We start from the raw sequence: 25431 nt of genomic DNA, 5'->3' as shown, positions 1-25431 counted from the left end.
GGCACAATAAAAACGATAAATCCTTTATTTATTTAAAATGTGTGCCTGCCTGTAACAAATCAAGGCAGCAGCATTAAAAACACGAACTTCTTTAACTCAAATTAGTCGAGTGCCAGAAAATATCGCAAACCAATAAACCAGTAAAAGTGTCTTTAGATAAGGTAACACGTAACCAGACCTGGTGACCTGTGAGTGACCTGAGAGTCACGGTTTCAGTTTTCTGGACGTTTGTGACGAAATGAAAGTGAAAGTAAAGTTTAGCCTGAAGTCTGGACTCGTTCGGCTGTCAGTGCGTGTCTGTGTGTATGTGAAGCAAGATGGAGGGATCCGAGTGTGCTGTGACCGTGGAGGGGGACTGGACTCCGGCTCAGACCAAAGCCCTGAAGAACAAACTGCACATTTACTTCCAGAGCAAGAAGAAGTCGAGCGGAGGAGACTGCCGGGTGGAGGCGGAGGAAGGAGCGACGAGGGCGGCCGTTTACTTCAGCTCACCGGAGGGTGAGTCCGCTTCATGATGGTTCAGATAGTAAAATAAATCATTTAATAATTAAAAACACTGACAGACGGAGACCTGTGAGTGTAATGATGGAACAAACAGAGAGTTTCACTGTGACACAGAATGAAACACATAATTCTTCAAACAGCTGATCATAAAACGTGTGTGTGTGTGTGTGTGTGTGTGTGTGTGCTGTGATTTCAGTGAGAGAGCGAGTCCTCGCGAGGAAGAATCACGAGATCATCCTGGACAGTAAAACCATCCAGTTGCGGCTGAGCTCAGAAGCAGTAAGTCCAGTTTAGATGTTTCATGTGGATTTTTTTCCTCACTCAGAGTTTCCTGTTTGCTGCTCTGGGTTCAGCTCTTTGAATAAGCACCTTTAGGTTTTTATGAGTCCATAAACTCTCACTGAGCGCCTCCCTTTATACAAATATCACAGTTAGTTCTTTAAAAACAGAAAACTCTGAATAACTGTGACGTATGAACCAACAGTCTAAACAGAAACTCCTCAGTGTTTGAATCATATCCATAAACATGCTGCTGTGACCAGGGTGACTCCAGCCTGCGTGGCAGCTTTTAGAGGCGTTTTGGATATAAACCAGTCCCTGGGTGTGTGAAGCAGCAGGAACAGGTTGGACTTTGAGTCTCAGCTGATATTTTCATGTTTGCCTGTGCACTGTAATCATGCCAACAATAACCAGCCTGACTATCATGATGATGTCACATGGTCTTCAGGTTTATCAGGCAGTGAAATCACCCATGAGGACAGGAAGTGTTCACCCTCTTCCTGATTTCACACTTTTGTCACACTTCAATGTTTCAGATCAGCAAACAAATGTAACAAAGATGACACAAGTAAACACAACATGCAGTTTCTAAACGAAGGAGGTGAAAACCACTGAGGCTGAACAGGTTGTTGCAGGTCGTGATGGCGGCGGTGAGTGCAGCTCGCCGTCTGCCAGGCCTGCTTGGATCCATGTTTATTCAGTGTTTGTTGCCATGGTGTTTCTGCTCTCCTGGTGTATGATATCTGTGCTCTCTTTGATATCTGATCACCCACAAAACTTGCATAGAGCGTGATCTGGATAACCTGAAGCCTTCTACCGTTCCTGATTATTTGGGTGTATTTTTATGACGGTGCGATTGCTGGAGCTTGTGTGGAACCAGCTTTTCTTTCTGTTCGTCCAGGCCTACCTAACTCATCAGTGCTGTTTAGAGTAGTGGAGACGAGGACTCAAATACAGGATGACACAGGCAGGTAGGAATGAACTGAGAAAAAGGAAGTGATCATTTAGGCTGATCGTTGATACTCCAAAAGGCTAAAAGAGCCCAGAATGATAACAGGGAAGTATCAAGTTCCAGAAGACGTAAACTGGGAGACGTACCGGGAAGACAGATGCTCTGACAAAGGAGGACAAGGACGGTGATTGTTTGGCTCGCAGTAATGCTGCATCACTAACAAACAAGACTTTTCTGCTGAAGGAACTCTTTGCTTTCAATGAACTGGATTTTATGTTCCTGACACAGACTTGGCGTCGTGCTGGTGACTCCGCCCTGTTCTTAGTACTTCTTCCTGCTTGTTAGTTTTCAGCTCCCCTCACCTGCTGGCAGAGCTAAGACACCAGTGCCTGTTCAAATCCAGTCTCCAGTGTCTTACCTGTTATCCAAATTTGCAGACATTTTTCATAAACTTTCACAGTCCTGTACTGTGAGCTCTGATCTCCTGCTCAACAACATTTAAAACAGATTTCTTATTGATCAGATTTTCTGTCACTTCTTGAACTGTGTGTGGGCATTAAAGGTGCATCCTTAAATAATTCACTCATATTTGTCAGATAGTCTGTTCTGTGTCAGGTAAGGACCATCTGTGTGTTTCCTTTACTTGTCTTTTGTTCTCCAAACACAGAAAGAAAAGTGCTTCAGTTCAGTGAGGCTGAACTCTGCTGGCCGTTCATGAATATCGTCTCCCTGTTAAATTCAGAATTGAAACACCTGCTCCTCACATACAAGCTCTGTAATAACCAGGCCTCCTCAGAGGGGTTCATATGATTGTTTCTGTTGTGTCTGTAGGTCTTTACCTACCTTTAAAAGCACTCTGAGGCGACTGTTGCTGCGATTTGATGCCATATTAATGTTATAACACTGAACTGAACCGAAGTTCAGTTTGTTTGCAGCAACAGAAAAAATGTAATAACATTAGTAAAAAACTCAAATTTATTTGTTAAAGTATAAGAAAGATATTTTTGTAATATTTGCAGATATATAATATTACATATTTGTATCGTATTTATGTATTTATACACATTAACCTCGTAATGAAGTTGCTTTTGCTATAAATATTTTTCCAAAGTGCAAAACTGAAAAAAAAAATCAGTTTGAATGTTCTTTTAAAAGTAACTGTCGACATATTTTCCTCTTTTTTTCTTCTGTTGCTTTAAACCTTTTTTTGTTCTCAGAGCCCAACAAGCAGCGACCGTGTCTCAGGTAAATCCTCCTCCTCAGTTTCTGTCATCACTGAATTTTGTTCATTTGTTTCAGCATCTTCTTCATGTGAATTAAGTGTGTTTGTGGCAATGAAGGAATATTTTACCAGACTTTATTCAAGCTGAAGCACATTCAGGTCAGATTAATCTCTCGTGATTTTAATCTCAGATGAATCCAAATATGTTCCTGGTTAAATGATGATTCCTGCTCGTCTGGAGTAAAAGACTCAAATCAATTTAAACCAGTAAAATATAAGAAGAATATAAGATATTTTAATAACCATATTTCAGATCTTAGTGCTCTGACCTCTCTGTGATTCACTGTTCATGTCAGACTCATCGTCAGACTCAAAGACGTCTCAGGCTGAAGCTGGAAGTGGAGCTGCTGCTGCCAGCAAAGAGGGTAAAAACAAAGTGATGAAGAATAAAGAGAACAGAGAACAAAACTACAGGAAGTTTTTATACTTTATACAAAGTTGCATTAACTTGGCATTTGACACACTGACATTGAATTTTTTGACACAAACAATTTCAAACGAATTTGTGGGAAAATGTAACCAGTTTAAAATCACACTGTTTTGTTTTTTATGATGAAAATTGACACCTATATATTTATCAAAGTCCAGCTATTTTTGTTAATGAGAAATATGAAAAATATGTTAAAATGTGAAACTTAAAATGAGTTACTCTGCAGTCATGCTTCTTTCACATTTCCACAGCTGTGAACTTTGACACGAACTTACAGAGTCACACGGTGTCTGACAGTAAATGGTCTCATCATTGATTTTCTTTGGACTGCTGTGAGTGGACGGACAAAATATAACTGTGGAGTGTTTCAGTGTTCGCAGTACTAATTAAAGGGTTTGTGTGGATGAAACAGCCAGAGGAAAACATCTGTTAATGTAACACACAGAGACAGAGGCGTAACACTGCTGTCCGTCAAGTCTTAGACCTCAGTGATGAAGCGAGCTGCAGATACTCCTGTCAGAGAGGAAAACTGAGTTCATTCGACACAATGGGAGAAGCTTTCTTTAAATAATGATGCTGTGTGTTTTCTGCATCCACAACATCCACCCTGATCCACACTGGACTGTGACAGCTCGTCATCACACACAGGAACCTGCAGTTTAAAACCTTTCAGATTTATTTGATCATCAATCATGAAAGTTCATGTGTGAAAAGAGCTTCATTCTGTGAGTCGAAATTCAAGAACAAGAGTTTTTCCTTCATAAACTATTATAAATAAATACTCACTAGTGTTAAGTGCACAGTCACCAGCTTTCGTCTCAACTAAACAAATAAATCAAAACATATGTGGTTCTTCTTCTTAGTCCAGTTTACTTTATTTTGGATGAAGTATTTTGATTTTGGCCCTTGACAGTGCTTCATGTAAAGAAAGAGAAATATCAGTAAAGTAAAGTTTCAGGAATAACAGGTGAACAAAAGCCTCCTTCCCTCACTGCTCACAGACACTTTCTTTGATCAGGTTTGTGTGTTTCTCTCAGACTCAGAGTCGTCTCAGAGCTGTGCGGTGGTTTTGGAAAACGTCACAGACAACATGTCCACAGATCTGCTCTCCATGCTGGTGGAGAACATCTCTGGGTTGGATGAGAACGGCTACAGCATGGAGAACATCTGGGAATCCAACAAAGCTGTGGTCACCTTCAGCAGCCCTGCAGGTAGGAAGCAAACACCTACCACCTGATTTGGTGACAGCGGGAAGGAACAACTCCCTTTTAACAGGAAGAATTTACATTCAAAATAAAATAATAATTAAAAAATTATTATTTATTTAAAATAATGAAGGATTTTAAATTTGGTCCTGGATTTACACTCCACTGGTTCAAGAACTTTTTTGAGAAAAGGAAGTTGGAGATTGGCCTGTAATTAGCTAGGACAGCTGGGTCACTCGCCACTTTAAAGGCCAGGGCCCATTAATTGAGATAAATTGATCCAGAGATATGTTAAAGTGCAGCCAGCAGCTTAGGTTAGCATAGCTATTGAAACCAGGATAAAGGCTCGTTTGGTTCGTCCACAGCTTTTGGAATCTTAACCTTCAATAAATGAGTCGCTGTAAGCTCACCTCTGACAGCCTGAGTCTACATTTGGGTCCTGCAACAGTCGACACACTAACAGCACAAAATATTAACACATCTGTCTGCAATAAACGAGGATTATTAAATATATAAAGTAGATCCAACAAAGATTGCCTTTATATTTGAAACAAGGACAAAGCCTGACATCATCATAGAGATAACACTGTGTAATCCAGCTCTTCTCTCTCGTCCTCTGACCTGTTTCAGTCTGAAAGGATTAATCTGGTTATTTTGCAGATGTGGAGAGATTCCTGTCTGTAAGTCAGACCAGCACAAAGATGAAGAAGCATGGACTGACCGCTCGGCCCCTAAAGGTAGCAACAAACATCCGAGTGGAGAGTCTTCCTCCGACTGTGGTCAAAGGTACACACAGAAAGCAGTACATGCTGCACTTATTTTCTTTTGGCTCTTGACGAAGGCGGTCGCACTTTCTCCCTCTCCCTTATCTTTGCTGCTTGGCTTTCTCATGTCTCTGTCTAGTCTTGTCTACTTCTCTCCCTTTGCCCTGGAAGAGTCTCACAGTCTGTTCTCTAAAACCTAAAAGAGGAATTATGGATTTGATCAACTGGTGCCTGAATGCAATTGACACCCTCTTCTCGACGAGAAGCCTGGGTTCAGGAGAGCCCATTGAAGACATCGATCTTTTCGGAACCATGATAACTGATCAGCGCTGGCTTATCAAAGAATAAAGAAAGCGGAAACGGCTGTTCAAATCCCCACAAGGCTGCCCGCTGTGTTGATTGGAACGATGGAGCGAGCCGTGGCTTCTCAGAATGGGCTCATTAGACGCAGCACGGAGGACATCTTGGAGAAGCTTGCGGCTGCTGTGAGTGCTGAGACTCTGACAACATCTGATAACATCGTGGAGAGGCTCACGGCTGTCGTGAACGCTCGTGCTCTGTGAGCAAACTGGATAACTTCTCGGTATGGATGGATAACATCGTGGAGAGGCTCACAGCTCTCCAGCGGGAATGGTGAGAGACCAGTGATGGACATTAGACGACTGTAAAATTGACATGCAGTGGTTCGCACTAAAGAAAGAACACCACCGTTATTTCATGCAGCTACCATTTCGGCGCCAGCTGCGGTCTCGAGGGTGGAGCTGAACATAACAAATAATTTCTCCCCTGATAACAAACTGTGGTTAGACTCTTCGTTCCAAACGCCCTCGTACGCTTATCTCCGAGGCCGAGTCGGACGGTGCGTCAGGGCCCAGCGCTGGATGAATAGCTGCAGGGCAGGATGGCTGTGTCTGCATCAGCTGACTTCTCACCCCTTACCCACCGCTGTGGCTTGTCACGTGCTTCATGATGTTGTGATGTGGACATTTATGAGCTCTTTGTGCAGAGGAGGGTTGTTTCCTGTTCTCATGCTGTCCTTTCATAGGAGCCCAGCATGAGTCGAGCTCTCTTTTTTTCACTTCCTCGACTTGCTGATTGTATTGTACATTTCTGTGTTTATCCAAAACACTACCGATCCCCGACCTGTCTCCCCATGTCATGTCTGTGTTGTGTATGTAAGATCGGAGGGGGGGCGGTCCCATCTGCACGTGACAAATAAAGGCTTTCTTGACTCTTCTTGACTTACTGCTGGGCAGAAGTGTAGTCCTGCCAAAATTAACTGGAGCAGCCAGATATACACTAACAGTTTGGACACACCTCCTCATTTAATGTTTTTTCTATTTCTATTTTTCTTCTTTCTACATAGTAGATACCAACTGAAGACATCAAATATATGAAGCAAGATACATGGAAATATGTAGCAAAGATAAAATTGATAAATAACTCTAAATATGTTTTATATTTTAGATTCCTCAAAGTAGCCGCTCTTTGCTTTGCTGACAGCTCTGCAAACCCTCGGCCTTCTCTCAGTGAGCTTCATGATGTAGTCACCTGAAATGGTTTCACCTCACAGGTGAGCCCGTCAGGGTTCATTGGTGGGATTTCTTACTTTCTTAACGGGACCATCAGGTGTGTTGTGCAGAGGTCAGGTTGGTTCACAGCTGACAGCCCTATTTGACAACTGTTAGAATTCATATTATGGCAACAACCAATCAGCTACGTAAAGAGAGACTGATGGAGATTCATTCAAAATTGAAGGCACACTGAACCAGCGTGACTACCACAGCATCCTGCGTCAACATGCCATCCCATCATTTATTTTTCAACAGGACAATGACCCCAAACACACCTCCAGGCTGTGTGAGGATGAGATGGAGCGCAGATTGAAGGCAAAAGGCCAACAAGTGCTCAGCATCTCTGGGAACTCTTTCAAGACCTCATGAAGCTCAACGAAAGAGACCCGAGAGTGTGCAAAGCAGTAATCAAAGCAAAGGCCGGCTGACATCCAATATATAAAACATTTGAGTTATTTCACATTTTTTTGTTTACTCCATAATTCCACATGTGTTCATTCATAGTTTGATGCCTTCAGCGCATAGTGATTATTCAGACAGGTACTTGTGTCAGTATCACAGTGATTCACTACTGTTGTTAGTCAGTTTTCGAAACAGAAGACAAAGGTAAAGTTTTCACTTACTTCCAGAATTATAACACTTATAAAAGCAGCTGCAAAAACAAAACAAATAGTGTCATAATTCTGTCATTTGATCACTTTTTCTCAGTTATAGCTGAATAAACTTCCTACTGTGTTGAGAAACAAATAACAACTCAAACGTGGGTGTGTGCTGACTGATTCACTGTTACTTAATCAAATAGCACTAAAACTCTGCTGCTAGTTCAAGCAAACAGCCCAGAATCTGCCGCCCTCACCCCTGGAGGGGGCCCTGCACTTTACAGAAAAGAAATGCTGCTGAAAGTAAAGTTTTAGGAATAACAGGTGAACAAAAGCCTCCTTCCCTCACTGCTCACAGATACTTTCTTTGATTAGGTTTGTGTGTTTCTCTCAGACTCAGAGTCGTCTCAGAGCTGTGCGGTGGTTTTGGAAAACGTCACAGACAACATGTCCACAGATCTGCTCTCCATGCTGGTGGAGAACATCTCCGGGTTGGATGAGAACGGCTACAGCATGGAGAGGATCCTGGAATCCAACAAAGCTGTGGTCACCTTCAGCAGCCCTGCAGGTAGGAAGCAAACAGCTGGACATTTCCACATACACAAACACAACAAGGCACTACGAGGACAAACATCCAAAATCCCCTTTAGGTTAACCTTTGAGTCTAATTTTAAACCTGACTTTATAAAAAAATCACATATCTGATCTGGAAAAGTGTAGAGAAGCACAAATCACAAAACCACGTGATATAATTTCAATAATGAATCATTTTTATATAAATTTTACTTTAAACTACACAAACATTGCATTCCATTTACTGTATATAGCATTAAGACTGTAAAATAATAATGGAGAGGAAACTCAAGAATCAGATAGCCACCTATCGGCAAGCACTTTGGTGACAGTGGGAAGGAAAAACTCCCTTTTAACAGGAAGAAACCTCCAGCAGAACCAGGCTCAGGGAGGGGCGGGGCCATCTGCTGTGATTGGTTGGGGTGAGAGAAGGAAGACAGGATAAAGACATGCTGTGGAAGAGAGACAGAGGTTAATAACAGATATGATTCAATGCAGAGAGGTCTGTTAATACATAGTGAGTGAAGAAGAAACACCCAGTGCATCATGGGAATCCAGCCTACATCTATTGCAGCATAACTAAGGGAGGATTCAGGGTCACCTGGTCCAGCCCTAACTATATGCTTTAGCAAAAAGGAAAGTCTGAAGCCTAATCTTAAAGTGTCTGTCTCAGGATTCAGAAAGATAAAGCTTGATGCTGGATTTAAATTGTGCTATTTTAAGAACATTTGTAATAGAAACAAAAAGTAGATAACTGGTGATCTATTGGGGTCATATGGTACTACGAGGTCTTTAGGATCAGATGGGGCCTGATCTTGGTCACGCTCAGCGGCCCTGCAGTGAGGACAACCTGCTTGACTTTACCTCGTAGACAAACAAGTGAAGCACATGTTAAACAAGTTTTACTTTGATATCAGTAATCATAAATAAATTGGTATCAGTAAAGTAAAAGAATGAAAAGATACAAATACCTCTACAGACTCTTTGAGCAGAGGAACCTATCACTGCTCTCCTTTATCACCATTCTGTTTGCTGCCACTGATCCCAACATCTTTGTTGCTTTACATACAACATAATGTCGTCTACATACAAATTAAGATCACAGCATTGCGCATAATCAAGAACCTGAATGAATCAAGAACCTGAATGAATCAAGAACCTGAATGAAATCAAATCACGTCATTCAACTTCAAAAGCAAAAATGTTCTTTGAAATGTACAAAAAGTAATTCTTTAACTAAAACTATGTGCTGTTATTCAAAGTTGACACAGTCACAGAGGGCGATCGTGGCTCAAGAGTTGGGAGTTCGTCTTGTAATCGGAAGGTTGCCGGTTTGAGCCCCGGCTTGGACAGTCTCGGTCGTTGTGTCCTTGGACAAGACACTTCACCCGTTGCCTACTGGTGGTGGTCAGAGGGCCCGGTGGCGCCAGTGTCCGGCAGCCTCGCCTCTGTCAGTGCGCCCCAGGGTGGCTGTGGCTACAATGTAGCTGCCATCACCAGTGTGTGAATGTGTGGATGACTGGATATGTAAAGCGCTTTGGGGTCCTTAGGGACTAGTAAAGCGCTATACAAATACAGGCCATTTACCAATATTGTTTCCTTTGACCACAACTAGTCGAAATATTAACTCTCTTAATCCTTGAATCAAATTTGAAACAGGATCCATTAGAAAGAACACAAACAGCATAAAATGACAGCAGATCTGTCTCCAATAAAGCAGGATTATTAAATATAGAAAATAAATCTATATTGACTCTACATTTAAAAAAAAGAGGAAGCCTCATCTAGAATTGGGGAGCTTCATTCATTCATAAGAACATTTCTAGATAATATGTTGTAGCCCAGCATTTCTCTCTCATCCTGTTTCAGTCTAAAAGGATTAATCTGGATTATTTTGCAGATGTGGAGAGATTCCTCTCTGTAAGCCAGACAAGCACAAAGATGAAGAAGCATGGACTGACCGCTCGGCTTCTGGAGGCAGCAACGAACATCCGAGTGGAGAGTCTTCCTCGGACTGTGGTGAAAGGTACATGTGCTCCTAAAAACCATAGACTGTATGTAAAAGCCTTTGGATAATTAATACATTATTTTTAATAAACAGCAGTTTACCAGAACATGAGCCTACTGCTCAATATAGCTGTTATGTTATAGTCGATTTTAGGTTAGCATTTTACAGTGGCTTTATTTGTTGGGACAGTTTGAGCTTTATCGCTTTCAATTTCACCTGAAATCAACACATGAAATCTAGAAAGGAGCTAATCAATACAACAAGAGGCATCGTTACTTATACAGATAATACACAAACAAGCTAAATATAAAATAATTATCTTCTCCTCAATACAGGAAATGAACTCAGTGCATGAATGAGCTCATTCATCATTATAGCTGTGTACAGTGTAGCTTCCACATTTTTTGCCCCCTGCTGACCCAAATCCAAATGGTGCTGAGTGCTTTAAGGGGTCTCCCCGGAGCTGAGCTGTTCTTTGCCATTGCTACCACATGGCTGTTAAATCGATTCAACCCTAAATTTCTTTCTAACCTTTCGGAACAATAAGGACAATGTCACGGCTCTGTGTGCGGGCAGGCGGAGATGAGGATCCAGATGCAGGACTTCAGCTTTTATTGCTGGCACCAACACAAAAACAGAAACCAAACCAAGAAACCAAACAGGAACACAAAGGCTGGATCTGAGGGTACGACGCGACACCGAGCACGGGAAAACACAGGGCTAATATACACAGGGATGTAATCAGGGAATGGAAAACAGGAGGGAGACACAGCTGGGAGAAATTGGACTAACGAGACATGGGAGCAGTAAAACAGAACACACTCACATGACACACAGACCTTCACAATAAAACAGGAAACAAGAAACCACTAAACAAAGACGCAGACAGAATATAACACGTGGAACTTGAACTATGCAAAACATGAGACACAACCAAGGAGCAAATCCTAAAACATGAATAAACAGAAACCTATAATTCTCATAATGGTCAACGATGTAAAAGAATCAAAATACAATCCAAAGTACAAAATTAAACCAAGACACGAGAAACTCGAAATACTGGGTCAAAGCTGACCCAGAACCGTGACACTACCCCCCCTCCAAGAGCTGGCTCCTGACAGCCCAAAACAAAAAACAGAATAACGAACCAGAGCACCAGGCCAGAGTGGGTGGAGGGGGTCCAGGATGGAGGGACGGAAACAAAACAGAAAACAAGGAGCATGATTCCAGATCAGTCCATAAACAAGAAAACAGGTCAACACAAAACTAGATCCATCACGAGTCCACGAGAAAGTTCAGGGGGTCGACCCGAAGGTAGACAGCACGGGGCCAATGAGTTCAGGGGGCTGGCCATGTGGACCGCAATGGCGGCGATGCAGACGAGACACATCAGGAGGCCGGCCACGCGGAAGGCAGTGGTGGCAACAAAGCAGGTCCGGGGGCCGGCCACGTGGAAGGCAGTGGTGGCAACAAAGCAGGTCCGGGGGCCGGCCACGTGGAAGGCAGTGGTGGCAACAAAGCAGGTCCGGGGGCCGGCCACGTGAAAGGCAGTGGTGGCAACAAAGCAGGTCCGGGGGCCGGCCACGTGGAAGGCAGTGGTGGCAACGCAGGCAAAACAAATCAGGAGGCCGGCCACACAGAAGGCAGTGGTGTCAACAAAGCAGGTCTGGAGGCCGGCCATGAAGCCAGCAGCGGCGACGACCTCGATCTGACGGCGAAGACGTCCAACCAAAGGCCTGGAAAGTGGCCGACAAAGGCGAGGTGGTTCAGGCCGAGCTGGGTCGGACGGCGGTGGAGTGGCAGAGGCTGACGCTGAGGCCGGACCAGGCAAAGCCGAAGCCGATGCAGAGGCTATAGACATTTTTCATTATACTGACAATGAAAAAATAGAAGTACTCAGATTTTTAATGCCAAAAACATTTCTGCTAAAATAACCAGATAACCAACTTTGAAAGTAATTTAACCTTCATGCATCTGTAAAGTTGTGCATTTCTGGCTTTTTTCTAGACATGCTGGAGTTGTATTTTGAGAAGACTTGGACTCATCCCAAAAACATCATCATGATCCCAAAAGAAAAGGCTGCCATCATCACTTTCAGTGATCCTAAAGGTCTTTTTTTGTTGATGTAAACCTATGCTGAATGTATGCAGACACCAGCTTGCTGTAGTAGTGGTGTTAATGTGAGGGCTTTTCCCACCAAGTTCTTTCACGTCTTTTAACAGAAACTGGTTCAGCAAACTTTGGAAACATTTTAGTGTTTAAGCTTTCAGAATGGATTCTGTACGGCTAATAGTTGTCCTTACTGGAGCTAAGCAGCTGAGATGAAAACAACAAAAAACAAACCCAAACGTTAGAACACATCACTCCTGTACTTTGGTTATATAGTGCTTTTATTCCCAAGGACGAGGTACGTCTGAGGCAGCTTCACATAGGAAATATTAGGTCAGCTTTTCCAGTTTTTTAAACTGAACCCGAACTTAGAGGCAAAGAAATCAGTTATTACTAAAGTTAATAAAATAAAATAAAAAATGCTTTAGATTAATACCTGCTGTACTTAGAAGTAGTGTACAAATAACTGAAACGGTTAGCTAACAGTGACTGAGAAACTGTAAAAAGTCTAGATCCAATCTGAAATGTGTTTAACTGAAGTAATTTGAAGATGAAAAGTGTTGTAGAAAAATGATTTTTGTCAGATAAAGAAGGTTCAGAACCGCAAACTAACCACTTATCTAACCTTTGCTTCTCTGCTCCTTGTTTGCTGCAGTTGTGGAAAAGATTTGCGTTAAAAAAGACCTTGAGTTGAAGTCTATCACAGTGAAGGTATATCCATACTACGAGTCACTGGGAACCGCCTTGTACAGCAAAGAACGCCCAACATGGAAGATGCCCAAGCCCTTCACAGAGCCTGTTCACCACATTATCTGGAAATTCCTTGTGGGGAAGAAACTATCAGAGCACATCAATGATCAGATGCGTCCACATTTCTGCAGAGTGGATTTGAATGGCCCCGACGTGAAACTCAGCCCTGTGCCAGAGTTTTTGAGGCAGCAAGATCTGACTGCAGAACATGTAGAAAACTGGATGAGTAAGGCCCAACATGCCTTCCGTCGCCTGATGTCTCAGTACACAGCATTCATATGTCACGTAAATGCACTGGGATGGAGAGCTGCAGAGAAAGATGTCCGTTCAGTTGTGAAAGAAGATGCCATCCTGGTGCTGGATGCATCCAAAGGGGTTCTGACTGTTGCTGGCCGAGCTGATGATATAAAACGAATCAGGGCTCCTGTGGAGAACATTCTTCTTAAAGCCATGAGTCACATTGAACGACAGACAAACAGCATCTCTGAGGAAATGATTTTGTCCCCTGCATGGTTCTACATCCTGAAGCAGGAGGGGCTCCACAAAGCTGCTCTGGACATTTCTCCTGAGATGAAACTCTCTTATAATGAAGGCACCCAGAAGTTAACCATTACAGGACTCACTGCAGAGTTCTACGAGACTAAGTCATGGATCTCTGAGAAGATAATGAATATGAGTAAGAAACATCAGAATGTCCCCCCATGTCTTCTAGACTTTCTCAGAAAATTGGATCCCATGGACATGTCCCAGGATCTGTTCACATCTCAAGGCATCAGTGCAATCTACACCATTGAAAGCAAAGGGCTTCTCCTGTTGGGGAGTTCTGACAGAGCCCTTGTTGATGCAGAAAGTAAGATGAAGGCTGCTTTGGCTTATCAGATTGTAGAAGTGGAAGACCAAAAAGTTCTAAAACTTCCCACCTGGGGCCACCTGAAGCAAAAGCTGCTGGATACCTACAACCTATCGAAGAAAAAAACTGTTGCCATTGAGATGCATCCAGAAAGAAGAAACAAAATAACAGTGGCTGGTTTTGTGAATCCAGTGAAAGAGGTCAGCCATAGTCTGAGGGTATTTGTTGCAAGCAATTCACAAGTCCAAGAAAGCCTTCATGTCGAATCCTGTGCTGTTGTTTTGTTCATTAAAAAGAAAAAATCAAAGGAATGGTCCAGTATTGCCAAAGATAATCATGTATCAGTAAGGTTTTATGTACAGAAGCAGAGCATCAGCATCCTTGGTGCTCGTCTTCATGTTCAGAAAGCCAAATCCTGCTTTATGGAACTGGCCAGTGCTCTCTTCACTGACACCTTAACTGTGGACAAGCCAGGAGCAAAGAAATATTTCCAAAACCAAGGAAAAATGTTACTGTCTACATTAATGAATGACTTAAGATGTGCGGTCTTCCTTCGTCCAGAGATTGAAGAAGAAGAAGAAGCTGCGAATTGTGGAGAAGAAACGACCCTTTGTTATTGTAAAGTGCAGACCAACAGTGGAGTACTGATTTCTGTCAGTAAGGTGGACATCTGCAGCTTTGGTGTGGACGCTGTGGTCAATGCAGCTAATGAGGACTTAGACCACATTGGTGGCCTGGCTTTGGCACTGCTAAAGGCTGCAGGACCACAGCTGCAGAAGGAAAGCAGCGACTACGTTGCTAAAAATGGACGTCTACGTCCTGGTGACGCCATCATAACAGATGCCTACAACCTGCCTTGCAAACATGTTGTCCATGCAGTTGGTCCACGATTCTCTGACTTTGACAGGAAGACGGCAGTGTCCCGCCTGCAGACTGCAGTTAGAGAAAGTCTGAGACAAGCAGAGATGGCCAACTGCTCCAGCATTGCACTGCCAGCGATCAGCTCGGGCATCTTTGGTTTCCCTGTTGACCTCTGTGCTGAGACCATAGCCCAGGCAGTTCGGGAGTACTGTGACAGCGCACAAGGTGTGAGATCATTAACTGAGATTCACCTGGTGGACAACAACGATATGACCATCAGAGTCATGGCCACAGCTGTGAGCAAGGAGTTCTCTGACCTCGGACCTACCATGACCATCCCGCAGCAAGCAGGCGGGAAACGAACAGGAGCTTCAGGGTAATGTTAAAGTTTTTTAATAATGAACTTTTACTGTAAACATCTTAACATTGATACTCATCAAGCTCATGATCACAGGTAACAATATCCAGCTCCATGTAACGTCCTTATTTGGATTTTGTCTATTGTATAACTGTATAAGCTCGTCTGTATACCTGACAGCATGGAGGTAATCTATATCCACAATACCCCAAAATAAAACTATTTCTTTAAATCTTTTCAGTAAACCTTGTTGATGCTGAGCTAGTTGAGAAAGATTATATCAATTTATTGGTCAGATTTATGGTTTATGGCTTCCTAAGCCACAAAGATGACTGAGCAGCTATTATTAACTTTAAATGGCTGCTTAAGTATTCAGTCAAATTGGAGTAATTTGGAAAGTATTTAAAATTGTCATTACTTCCTAGTGGACATAAGCGGGGTCAAGGCAGAGGCAGAGGTCAGAACCAATCACATGATGCCAGCTGGTGTAATGAAAAACGAGAAGAAGGAAGAGGCGGTGGAAGAGGAGGTGGAAGAGGAGGTGGAAGGGGAGGAAATCATCACGGTAACAGGGGAGGCCAGAGCCCCAAGCAACAAATCAGCCATAGAGAGCATGGAGGGTAAGGTGGTTCACCTTCTATTTCTTTGGTTTTATCACACTCTTGATGACGTCATGTTCATGAGGCCTCTTTGATATCATCAGTCCTGTTATCTGATTGGATGCAGGTTGGAGCAGACCACAGCTGAGGGGCTGAAGATCATTTTATGTAAGGGAAACATTCAGGACCAGACTGTGAGTACCTGTGCTGTCATTTGGATCATAGTTTAGAGGATTCTGTAAATGGTGACGTAATTACAACATGAAGGGATAGATTTGGCTTACATACATCTTTAAACCAGGATTAAAAGTAAATTCTGGTTTATGCAGTTGTTTTTTTCAATCTGTCGTTTCATGTTTTTGTGGAGTTTCACTCTGTTCTGCTGAACACCACAACAGTGTTCACTACAGGGCCAAATGAGCTTACTACATAAATTCATTTGAATGCTGAGTTTACAAAGGAATGCTCATCAAAGACTTTTGTACATTAGTGCATTGATAAATACAGCACATTCAAACATCCACTGATTCCAATTTGAAAGCTGCTTTATGTTTTTAATTGACTAGTGTGAAGGTGTCGCATGTTTCAAACACGACTCAAACTTTGCTCATTTAACTATAATTTGATTAACATGTCAAAATGCCTGGATACATTTCCTGGTCTTTCTATATCAGGTGGGCAAAACAATCAGCCAGAAATAATATATTAATTAAGAACAAAGCTACACACCTTTATCAGCAGGAACAACGAAGGCACATACAAATCTGATCAGATAATTAAGAATTTATACTGCAATATTTTTATGGAAGACTGTACAGTTTGTGTATTTTATATACTGTAGTTTGCAGACATTTAGTGTCTCGGCCTTTTTAATGCAAAAATAATAAGATGTTTTTGATTTTTTACTTAAAACTGACTTTCATTTACCAAGCTTTTTGTGATTTTACTTTTGTTCCACAGACTGACGTCATCGTCAACACCATCTCAGAGGACATGAAACTGAACCAGGGAGCTGTGTCCAACGCCATCCTGTCAGCAGCTGGAAGCAGTCTGCAGGACGCCATCTACTCTGAAGCCAGAAGGAACACGCTGCGATACGGTGATGTTGTCGTCACTGACGGCTACAACCTCACGTGCCAGAAAGTCTTTCACGCTGTTTGTCCTTTCTGGGACAAAGGAGGCGGCCAGGCAGAGGAGGTGAGGCTTAATAAAGGTTGGACACTGTAAAGATGAAGGACCCAGGATACACAGTTTAGCTTTCCAGCTGCTGGTCGCACACACACCAGCTCTGGGTCCTGATGCCACTGAAATTAGGAGTGTGATTAGTCTGTTAGGCTCAGCTGCCCTGTCAGCCTGCTGAGTACCCCCCCCTGAGCCCACTGCACCACCCCACCTCTGCAGAGGAACTGCAGACCACACCCCAGCACAAACACTTAGAGTGTGTCCCACAGATATCTGTGAAGTTTGGGACATTTAGTCTTTACAAAGAAAACTCCAGAAAGTGCTTTTTATTCTCTTTTCTTTTCTTAAACTCTCTTATTTCCATAAGCCCCAGCATGTGTGAGATACTGTAGCTTGACACAAACAGACACCATGTTTCTGATACTAACACAGCACTTCTCTACTCTCACTGAGAACTCCAGATTCTTTCTACTACAAGCCTCACACATTCATCCGATCACTGTTTGTATCCCCAAATGCTATTTTAACCATCATTCATGCACTCATCCACTGAGGGATGCATCAGGAGAAACTCTGTGCCCCTCACCACCAGTGAAAACAACACTTTTGTTCCTGGTCGTTCACATACCATACTGTGTTTCTTGCCCAGTCACTGAAGTCCAGCCTCACTTTATGTCTCATCTCTGTCAGGAGTTAACGTCCATCATCAGATGCTGTCTGGTGGAGGCTGAGAAACGTCAGATGGCATCGTTGTCCTTCCCAGCCATCGGGACAGGAAACCTGAGCTTCCCCAGAGCCCTGGTGTCCAAACTCCTGCTGAGGGAGATCCGCTCGTACAGCAGCAGCAGAAATCCTCGCTGTCTGAGAGAGGTGGTCATCGTCGTTCACCCCAGTGACAGCCAAACCGTGGATGTGAGTTTGTGACTCTGATAGGAGCTGAGAGTGTTTATCATGTTCTGACAGTGAGCACTCGAGACGAGCAAACCCACAACAAACACATGGACACATAATGTGCAGGCAGACACTGATCAGTCACACTGTCACCTAGCTTAGCACACAAACTGGAACAAGTGAAGCTGCTTGTGGCTACAGGTAGCAGAAACCACACTGAGTGGTGATACACACTGTTAGTACAGCGGTCCCTCGCAATAACGCGCTTCACCTTTCGCAGCCTTGCTAATTTTTCATGGTTTCTTTTTTCTTTTCTTTTTTTTTTTACAGTGCATTGTGCTCTGTGTCCCGTTTGGCTGTAGACCATTGTCAATCAATCCTGTGCTGTGTCTCCTGCACAGTACAGAATGCGTTCGGCTTCAGCAAAGAAAGATTAAAAGAGTCAAAAACAATGTCAAAGAGCCGCTGATGGAGATTTTCTCTTCTTGATTTTTGTCTTTTCCATTTTGGTTAGCTAGGTTTAACTAGACAAAACTGCTACTGGGACATTTTTATTTTACTAAAAGTAACGTATATTATTGTCTTCACTCAAATTAAATGTAATGTTATTTGATCATGCTCTCTCCCCTGGTTCACTCCCTGTGCATGGGAAGTAAATGTGACTGTAGACTGCAGCCAAAAGCATTAGAGACACTTGGACTGAGCACACCACGTTTACTTTACTTCATTGTTGAATCACATCCCTCAAACCTTCCTAACTACGAGCACCTTTTATCAAAGCTGAAAACGTGAAGGAAAAAGGGGAGATCACAGCTTTCTGTGGGGTAATGTTCCCCCACAGACAGCTGCTCATTAGTCAGCTGGAAAACAGACGAGTACTCTGGCTTTTTAACTTATTTCCTGCTTTTTTAAATTTTCTTAGCTACACCATTAAGCAGTCAACGCTTTGTATTTCTACGGTAATGACATTAGCAGAATTATGTTTTGTCAGCAGTGTGAAGCATACAAGCAGCTGATTTCATTAGAGCTGTATGAGAATATACTTGATGCTGCTTCAGGAGGAACAAAACTATGATGTAAATTTAGCAACAAAAAACAATAAAAACTGACAAATCAAATACAACAAAGATTAAATCGACTACATTACATAATCCCATTAACATGCAATTAAAACCACCTTCAGGTTTAAAATGATAAAACATTAAATAGTATTTTTTCTCTGCACTGAGCTGCAGTTACAGCAGCTTCATCAGTGCTGAGAAAACAACAAAATCACCAGTATGAACGTAACACATGAAATATATTATCAGTGTTTCACCAGAGAGTTCACCGCTCAGACCGCTCAGAGGAACGTCCAACATGAAGCACGTGGTTTTAATGAGGCACCAGCTCAACAGGCTGTCGACCAATCACAGCACTCCTCAGGTAAGAACCATCAGAACTACAAAGAGCTCCAGCAGAGTCCTGATTAACCTGATGTTCACAGGTTATTTAGTCTTAATGTAGCAGGTCAGAGATTGGCCAGGACAAACTGAGGATGTTTCAGTTTCACTAAGTGGCCTGATGTGACCATCAGTGACAATTCATGTCGTTAAAGATGTATGCGAGCCCAGTTTAACCAGCAGGTGTCGCTGTTGAGCTTATGTTAAACACATTGGACAGAAGAGAGTAAACACTCTGTGTGAATGTTGGTGGGTTCACAGTTATTAAAAGTTCTTGTTTTAATGCCTTTAGTGTAGTTTTAGAAATAAACCTGTGAGAGGCGACATCGTGCTTTGCTCATTGGGACATTAACTTTACAGCTCTGTCTATTCCCGTTTAATTATATGGAAGAGTTGGTCAACTGTGGATTTTTAAATAGGTGTGAGTGTGAAAAAGTGAGTGTTATAAAAGAAACTGTGTGTGTGTGTGTGTGTGTGTGTGTGTGTACATTTCTCTGTCCCAGTCTTGTCCACCTCCCTCGATGTGTACCAGATACAGATCGATCAACTCACCCTTCAGGCATCATCAGGTGACATTACCAAGGAAGCCAGTGATGTCATTGTCAATTCCTCCAATCAGAGCTTTAACCTTAAAGCAGGTGAGTGTTGACTTTATATTTGTGGCTACAACAGTTAAGACATTGAGTAGGACCTTCCTTCAGGGTGCTGTGCAGTATCTGTGCCGTTCCTAAGACTGATCTGAGATGTTGTTCCTGGGATCTGCTGGAGCCACTCGCCCAGGTTGATGGTCACCGCACCGAGTGATTTACCACTGTTACCTTCACCCTCCACATCTTCTCGAGCTCTTCTCTGAGCCCTTGGTACTTCTGCAGCTTCTCATTCTTCCTGATGGTGCTGTCACTCGGTGTAGCTACATTCCTACAGCTGTCTTCGTCTGCTTGTCCACCTCTGCTGTCTGGTGCGTTAGAGCACTCAGGGCAGTGCCCGTCACACTGGGCTGGAGGCTCCAGCAGATTCCAGAGCAGCGCTTTGTTCCTAGGAACAAACCAAAAATCAAAAATACTGATGAAGACCGCCTGCAGGGCGGGTAGAGAATTATTATTTTTTAAATATGCACATTTAAAGAGAACGAGACAGAGGTAACTGTGAAATTTAACTCTGTGAATATAAACATGTTTTTTCTGTGTAACAAAATCTGACTAACTGCACCTGTTGCTCTCCTCTTATTGCTGCTCAGGGGTGTCCAAGGCGATCTTAGACGGTGCTGGAGTAACAGTTGAGCAGGAGTGCGCTCAGCTTGGTGTGTACATGAAGCTTCAGCCTTTTCACTTCCTTTTTAGACTCACTATGCTTCACACTTCTCCTAACGCTGTTTCCTCTCTGCAGTGAGCTCCACGGCTCAGCCTCCTGCAATGATCCTGACATCAGCCGGGCAGCTGCGCAGCAGGAACATCGTCCACGTCGTCGGCCAGAACGACCCTGCAAACATTAAAAACACGGTTTACTCGGTGCTGAGGGTCTGCGAGGAGAACAAGTTCAGCTCTGTGGCCTTCCCAGCCCTGGGAACAGGTCTGTGCAAACTACAGTCATGTGAACAGGAACAACCTGGGATGCACACAGCTGTGCGTCCCAGCGTATCGGGCTTTGCAGCAGCTTTCCAGACGTCGCTCTCTCCCCTCTCAGCAAATAGTGAGAGCACGACTAGTTGAGTGGACTCAGTTGCCCTGCCAGCCTGTCTGTCACTGCCCCTGAGCCCGCTGCACCACCCCTCCCCTGCAGCAGAGCCACAGGCTACACCTCCATCACAACTCGGTTCACTGTGCAGCAATGCGAAGCATCCTTACTTCACCCCACTCTTACAAACCTGAGTTTGTGCCACTAAAATGTCTTTAATACAAAGTTGAAACACAGCTCCTTTCTATAGACTCTGTGTGATGTCAGATTACACCGATGTGTGATTAGAGCAGCTAACTGTCCAGTGGATTTACTGCTGCGAGGTAGTTTCCATCTCTGCTGTTCCTCCATGCTCGCTCATCTCAGTCACATTAGTGCTTTTTCCAACAGTGCAAACGACCCTGAGGTGGACTGTTGGTGCTCCGTGTTCTAACTGATTTATTTCTATGTTTTTCAGACAGTCAGTATGTTTCATTTGTCCAGGTCTTTCTCTTGGCACTGTATTGAAATGAAACTCATATTCTGAATCATCATTATTATCATTGCTTGGTCCTTGTCTGCCCATCAGGTCAGGGAGGGGCCAGCCCTTCAGAGGTGGCTGACGCCATGGTGGATGCAGTGGTGCAGTTTGTGAAGAGGAAACAGCCGATGTTTGTTCAGAGTGTGAAGATCCTGATCTTCCAGACGGCCATGCTGAAACATTTCCACATGAGCATGAAGAAGAGACAGGAAGAGACGGTGCAGGAGAAGACTGTCGTTAGCGAAGCTGAAGGTATTCCATTGTTTTTTAATCTGTTAACAATAAATCCACATTCTGATGCACTTTTTTACATCAGCTCTTCTTTGAACAAAACTCTGTCAGTGATGAAGATCTAAGAATAGAAACTGTTACAGTGTCTTAAATATATTATATTTTACTATTCTCAATTAAAATATTGTTTATATGTTTTTTTTTAAGTGTTTTTATGGATTTTTCGCACATTGTTTTATGGAGATTGGACTCTATGTGACATTCACAGATCTCTTTGCTATAATACAACAGTTATTTTGAGCTGTTTTAGACTAACTTTGTTTTTGGGCTCGGAGCAGAGCAGCCAATCACTGCTGACTTAGTCCTGGAGAGGGAGGAGTTTAAGCCTGTAGTGCTTCAGCTGTGTGCCGATGACCACAAGGTACAAATTCATTCACATCATGTTTCCATTCTTATTTATTTATTTTACAGGAAGTCTGCTTTCTAGACAGAGGTCAGTGCATTTTAGGATGAACCCTTTCTTTAAATAGTCTTTTTACTTTAATAGTCATGCATAAATATATTATTAGACACAGTCTCTTTCTTTTATTAATATTGATCTCAGATCTTCCTACATGTGTAATGCAGAGCTCGAGGCTAGTTTAGCATAAATATCAAAGCAGCAGAGAAATAGATTTCCTTGTTTGGTCAAAAGTTCAGAAAACATTGTTAGAGAATGAATCCACAGTTCCTTCAGAGTCAAGTCTTTCATCACAGTGAGGTTTACTACCATCGTAAATATAGATCAAAGGAAAAATCTCTGCTTCTAACTGAGCAACCAAAACTATATTCAGAGACACTGTGTTGAAGTAACTGCTGGTCTGTATACGTGTTGCTCACGAGGATATAGTTCCAGTACACTCAGTAGAATAAAAATAAAATTATTGTCTTTAAATCTCTGTTATTAACACATATTTGTCTGATGCTGCAGGCAGCGAGTCAGGCCAAGAAGAGGATTATTGAGCAGATTCGGACTGAGCAGGAACAGAAAACCATCTCTGACCCCTGCATTAGTCAGCTGTCACAGGCTGACATGGAAAAGCTGAAGGCTCTGCAGAGAGAACTGACGGTCAGCATCCGTCTGGACAAAAGAGCAGAGGACCAGGACCCGGAGATCCACCTGGAGGGTCTGACCAGGGATGTCTACGCTGCTGAGTCTGCAATCAGGTCAGAAAACAGGAAAGCCACATAAACCAATGACATGCAATGATTCTTAGGTTTAAAGTGTTACATGTTAAAGTATTGCTTTATCTTTTTATTCAATGACCATCAGGGACATCATCCGTAAGGTGGAGCGGGCGGAGGCCTTGATGAAAAAGGCCTTGGAGATGAGTGAACTGGTGGAATGGCAATTCAAGGACCATAATGGGTCAATGGTGGCCTTTGACATGAACACCAACCTCACGCTTGAGGAAGCTTTCAAGACTAAACAAAAAGCAAAGATCAAGATCAACAATGACGCGTACACCGCCGACCCAGAGCGTGAAAAAGCAGTTTCAGCAAACGGACGTCATGACGTGGAGCTCCATCGAAAAGACCTGAAAGGTGAGTCAGTAATGTGCACGTAGTCCTCATTTAACCTGCTGGAAGAACAATGTGTCCAACGTTTTGCATTGGACCAAGAAAAGGCTGAAAAGTTTCAATGGTGAGTTTTTACTTTTTGTTCTGCAGTTACCAGCGCTCTGCCTTTGCCTTCATGTTGGGAGGACATGAAGGACGACCTGCTGAAGTTGTTTGCTGTGGCTCCAGCATCTAATGAATACAACGATGTGGAGAAAGAACTGACGAAGACCGGACTCAACCTCAACATCATCAGTGTATGTTCAGTCATAAATACACAGCCCAGGCTGTATGATGTACACAGAAGTTTTCTATATTTTTTATATAATTGAAAACAAAAGGAGAGTAAATTAGTTCCCAAGTCTCAGCTTTAACTTCAGTTGGTTTGGCATAAACTGTAATGTTGGACCTAGACATGTGACATCACCCATTGGTTTTCCATTCCCAGTTTGAAGCCTTGACTTTGCCACCTTGGATCATTTCAATCCAGCAGAATTTGAATGTTGAATAAATTATAAATACTTTGTCAACAATCATTAGAGAACAGACACAGAGGTAAGAAGGAGAGTTATTGTACTTCAATGAAAATCACCAACATGATGTGTTTGGATTACGTTTACAGATTGAAAGAGTCCAAAATCCGTCACTGTGGCAGAACTACCAGATCATGAAGAAACAAATGGAGGTGAAGAATAAACACACAAACAATGAACTGCTTCTGTTTCACGGCACCACTGACACCTCCATCCATCTGATCAACAAACAAGGCTTCAACCGCAGCTACGCAGGAAAAAATGGTAAAGCCATCACATGCAGTACACACATACAAGGGTAGAATATTTTAACACTAGTTTAAGTGAATTCGTTATTCAGTTAATATGTTCACTCTGTCTACAGCTGCGATGTACGGCAACGGCTCTTACTTTGCTGCGGACCCTTGCTATTCAGCAGGAAACTACGCCACGCCCGACACCAGTGGACACAAGCGCATGTACCAGGCCAGAGTTCTAGTTGGAGACTACACCCAAGGAAAAAAAGGCATGATCACCCCTCCTCCCAAATCTGGGAGTGCCTCAGACCTGTATGACAGCGTCATAGATGACGCTGCTAATCCAACCATGTTTGTGGTCTTCAATGATATCCAGGCCTACCCAGAATACCTCATCACATTTACATGAAGTACCACACTCCCAGTCTATCAACTCTGTCAGATAATATAAAATACTGTACGTCTTTGAAGGGGGCGCTGTTGCTTTCATGTTTCTTGCTGCTGGTGTCACTTTGTACTTTAAATCTAATCAAATGCAGTTTGAAGGAGCATTAAAGTAACAATACAACAATTCCAGTGATTCTCTTGTTGGTTATTTCATACACGCTTCATGTTGATAATGTTATGTTTGAGTTTACAGATCATGTTGTGAATTAGTCACTTGAGCTTGGATACATTTATTAATAATGTGTAGTGAAGGACATTTCCCTTCATCAGAGGACTGAGGATGTCCACAGTGATCATTTTCCACTGAGCACTACTGTGAAGTTAATATACGTCTAAATTACGGTTATGGTCCATCGTTCCATCTTCTCAAACCTTAAAATACTTTAAAATTAACAAAATACTAGAGCTGTTCTTGACTAGATTCTGATACAAATCAGAATGTGGAATCCCACATTGGTAAATAATCCTTCCAAGTTTAAAGTTGAGCCAAACCTCATGGATGACATTTTCATACAGACCTGTGCAAAACTGAGTGAAGAATCCTGAAAACAAACAAATAGGCCAAACCAGTCAAAAATGTAATTTGTATTAATACTTCAGCTTTTGGCCTCATGTGATGACATCCATTGGATTGAAGGCTAACTGTGTATTTATGCTTCAGCAGCAAACCTGTACCTTTCACTATAAACACTATAGTGTTGTAGTGAAACATTATAAATAATCCTTATAACACTACGATGTAACCTGACATGCATATTATTGTAGGGTCTGCCTTACAATATAAGCACCTTGAGGCGACTGTTGTTGTGAGTTGGTGCCGTATGAATAAAATTGAATTGAATCTCCCTGGAAATCCAACCACACAGTGTTGTGGATGCATTTATGAACTATTGTGATTGGTCTGATCACCGAGTGATTCCTCCTCCTGAATTTCTACATATTTTTTCACTAAAGTTACAAAGGAAAAGCAACAAGCAGA

The 25431-nt window shown here is 42.7% G+C and overlaps 1 protein-coding gene across 1 annotated transcript; it reads left to right on the top strand.

Annotated features, from left to right (window-relative positions):
- The first annotated feature begins 294 nt into the window (after positions 1-294).
- On the top strand, positions 295-24568 carry LOC102791104 (protein mono-ADP-ribosyltransferase PARP14-like). The gene is made up of 25 exons (XM_087849513.1): positions 295-498; positions 701-783; positions 2953-2980; positions 3314-3382; positions 4485-4658; positions 5313-5438; positions 7984-8157; positions 10063-10188; positions 12178-12279; positions 12935-15116; positions 15524-15718; positions 15825-15891; positions 16658-16894; positions 17570-17791; positions 19081-19195; positions 19716-19850; positions 20450-20512; positions 20599-20781; positions 21455-21658; positions 21976-22058; positions 22608-22843; positions 22950-23221; positions 23348-23493; positions 23859-24033; positions 24134-24568. Exons 1-25 carry the CDS (start codon positions 318-320, stop codon positions 24412-24414), a joined length of 5859 nt encoding a protein of 1952 aa, XP_087705639.1. The 5' UTR covers positions 295-317; the 3' UTR covers positions 24415-24568.
- Positions 24569-25431: the final 863 nt, after the last annotated feature.

The sequence above is a fragment of the Neolamprologus brichardi genome, chromosome 12, assembly GCF_056152115.1.
Source record: "Neolamprologus brichardi isolate AB-2024 chromosome 12, ASM5615211v1, whole genome shotgun sequence".
In the NCBI taxonomy this organism is placed as follows: Eukaryota; Metazoa; Chordata; class Actinopteri; order Cichliformes; family Cichlidae; genus Neolamprologus; species Neolamprologus brichardi.
The sequence above is the reverse complement of the archived record's forward strand: the minus strand, read 5'-3'. Positions and strand labels throughout refer to the sequence as shown.

Coding starts and splice junctions, on each gene's coding strand:
- LOC102791104 (XM_087849513.1), top strand. CDS start 318: ATGGAGGGATCCGAGTGTGCTGTGACCGTGGAGGGGGACTGGACTCCG. Junction 499..700: donor TTACTTCAGCTCACCGGAGG/GTGAGTCCGCTT, acceptor CTGTGATTTCAG/TGAGAGAGCGAGTCCTCGCG. Junction 20,513..20,598: donor GCAGGAGTGCGCTCAGCTTG/GTGTGTACATGA, acceptor TCCTCTCTGCAG/TGAGCTCCACGGCTCAGCCT.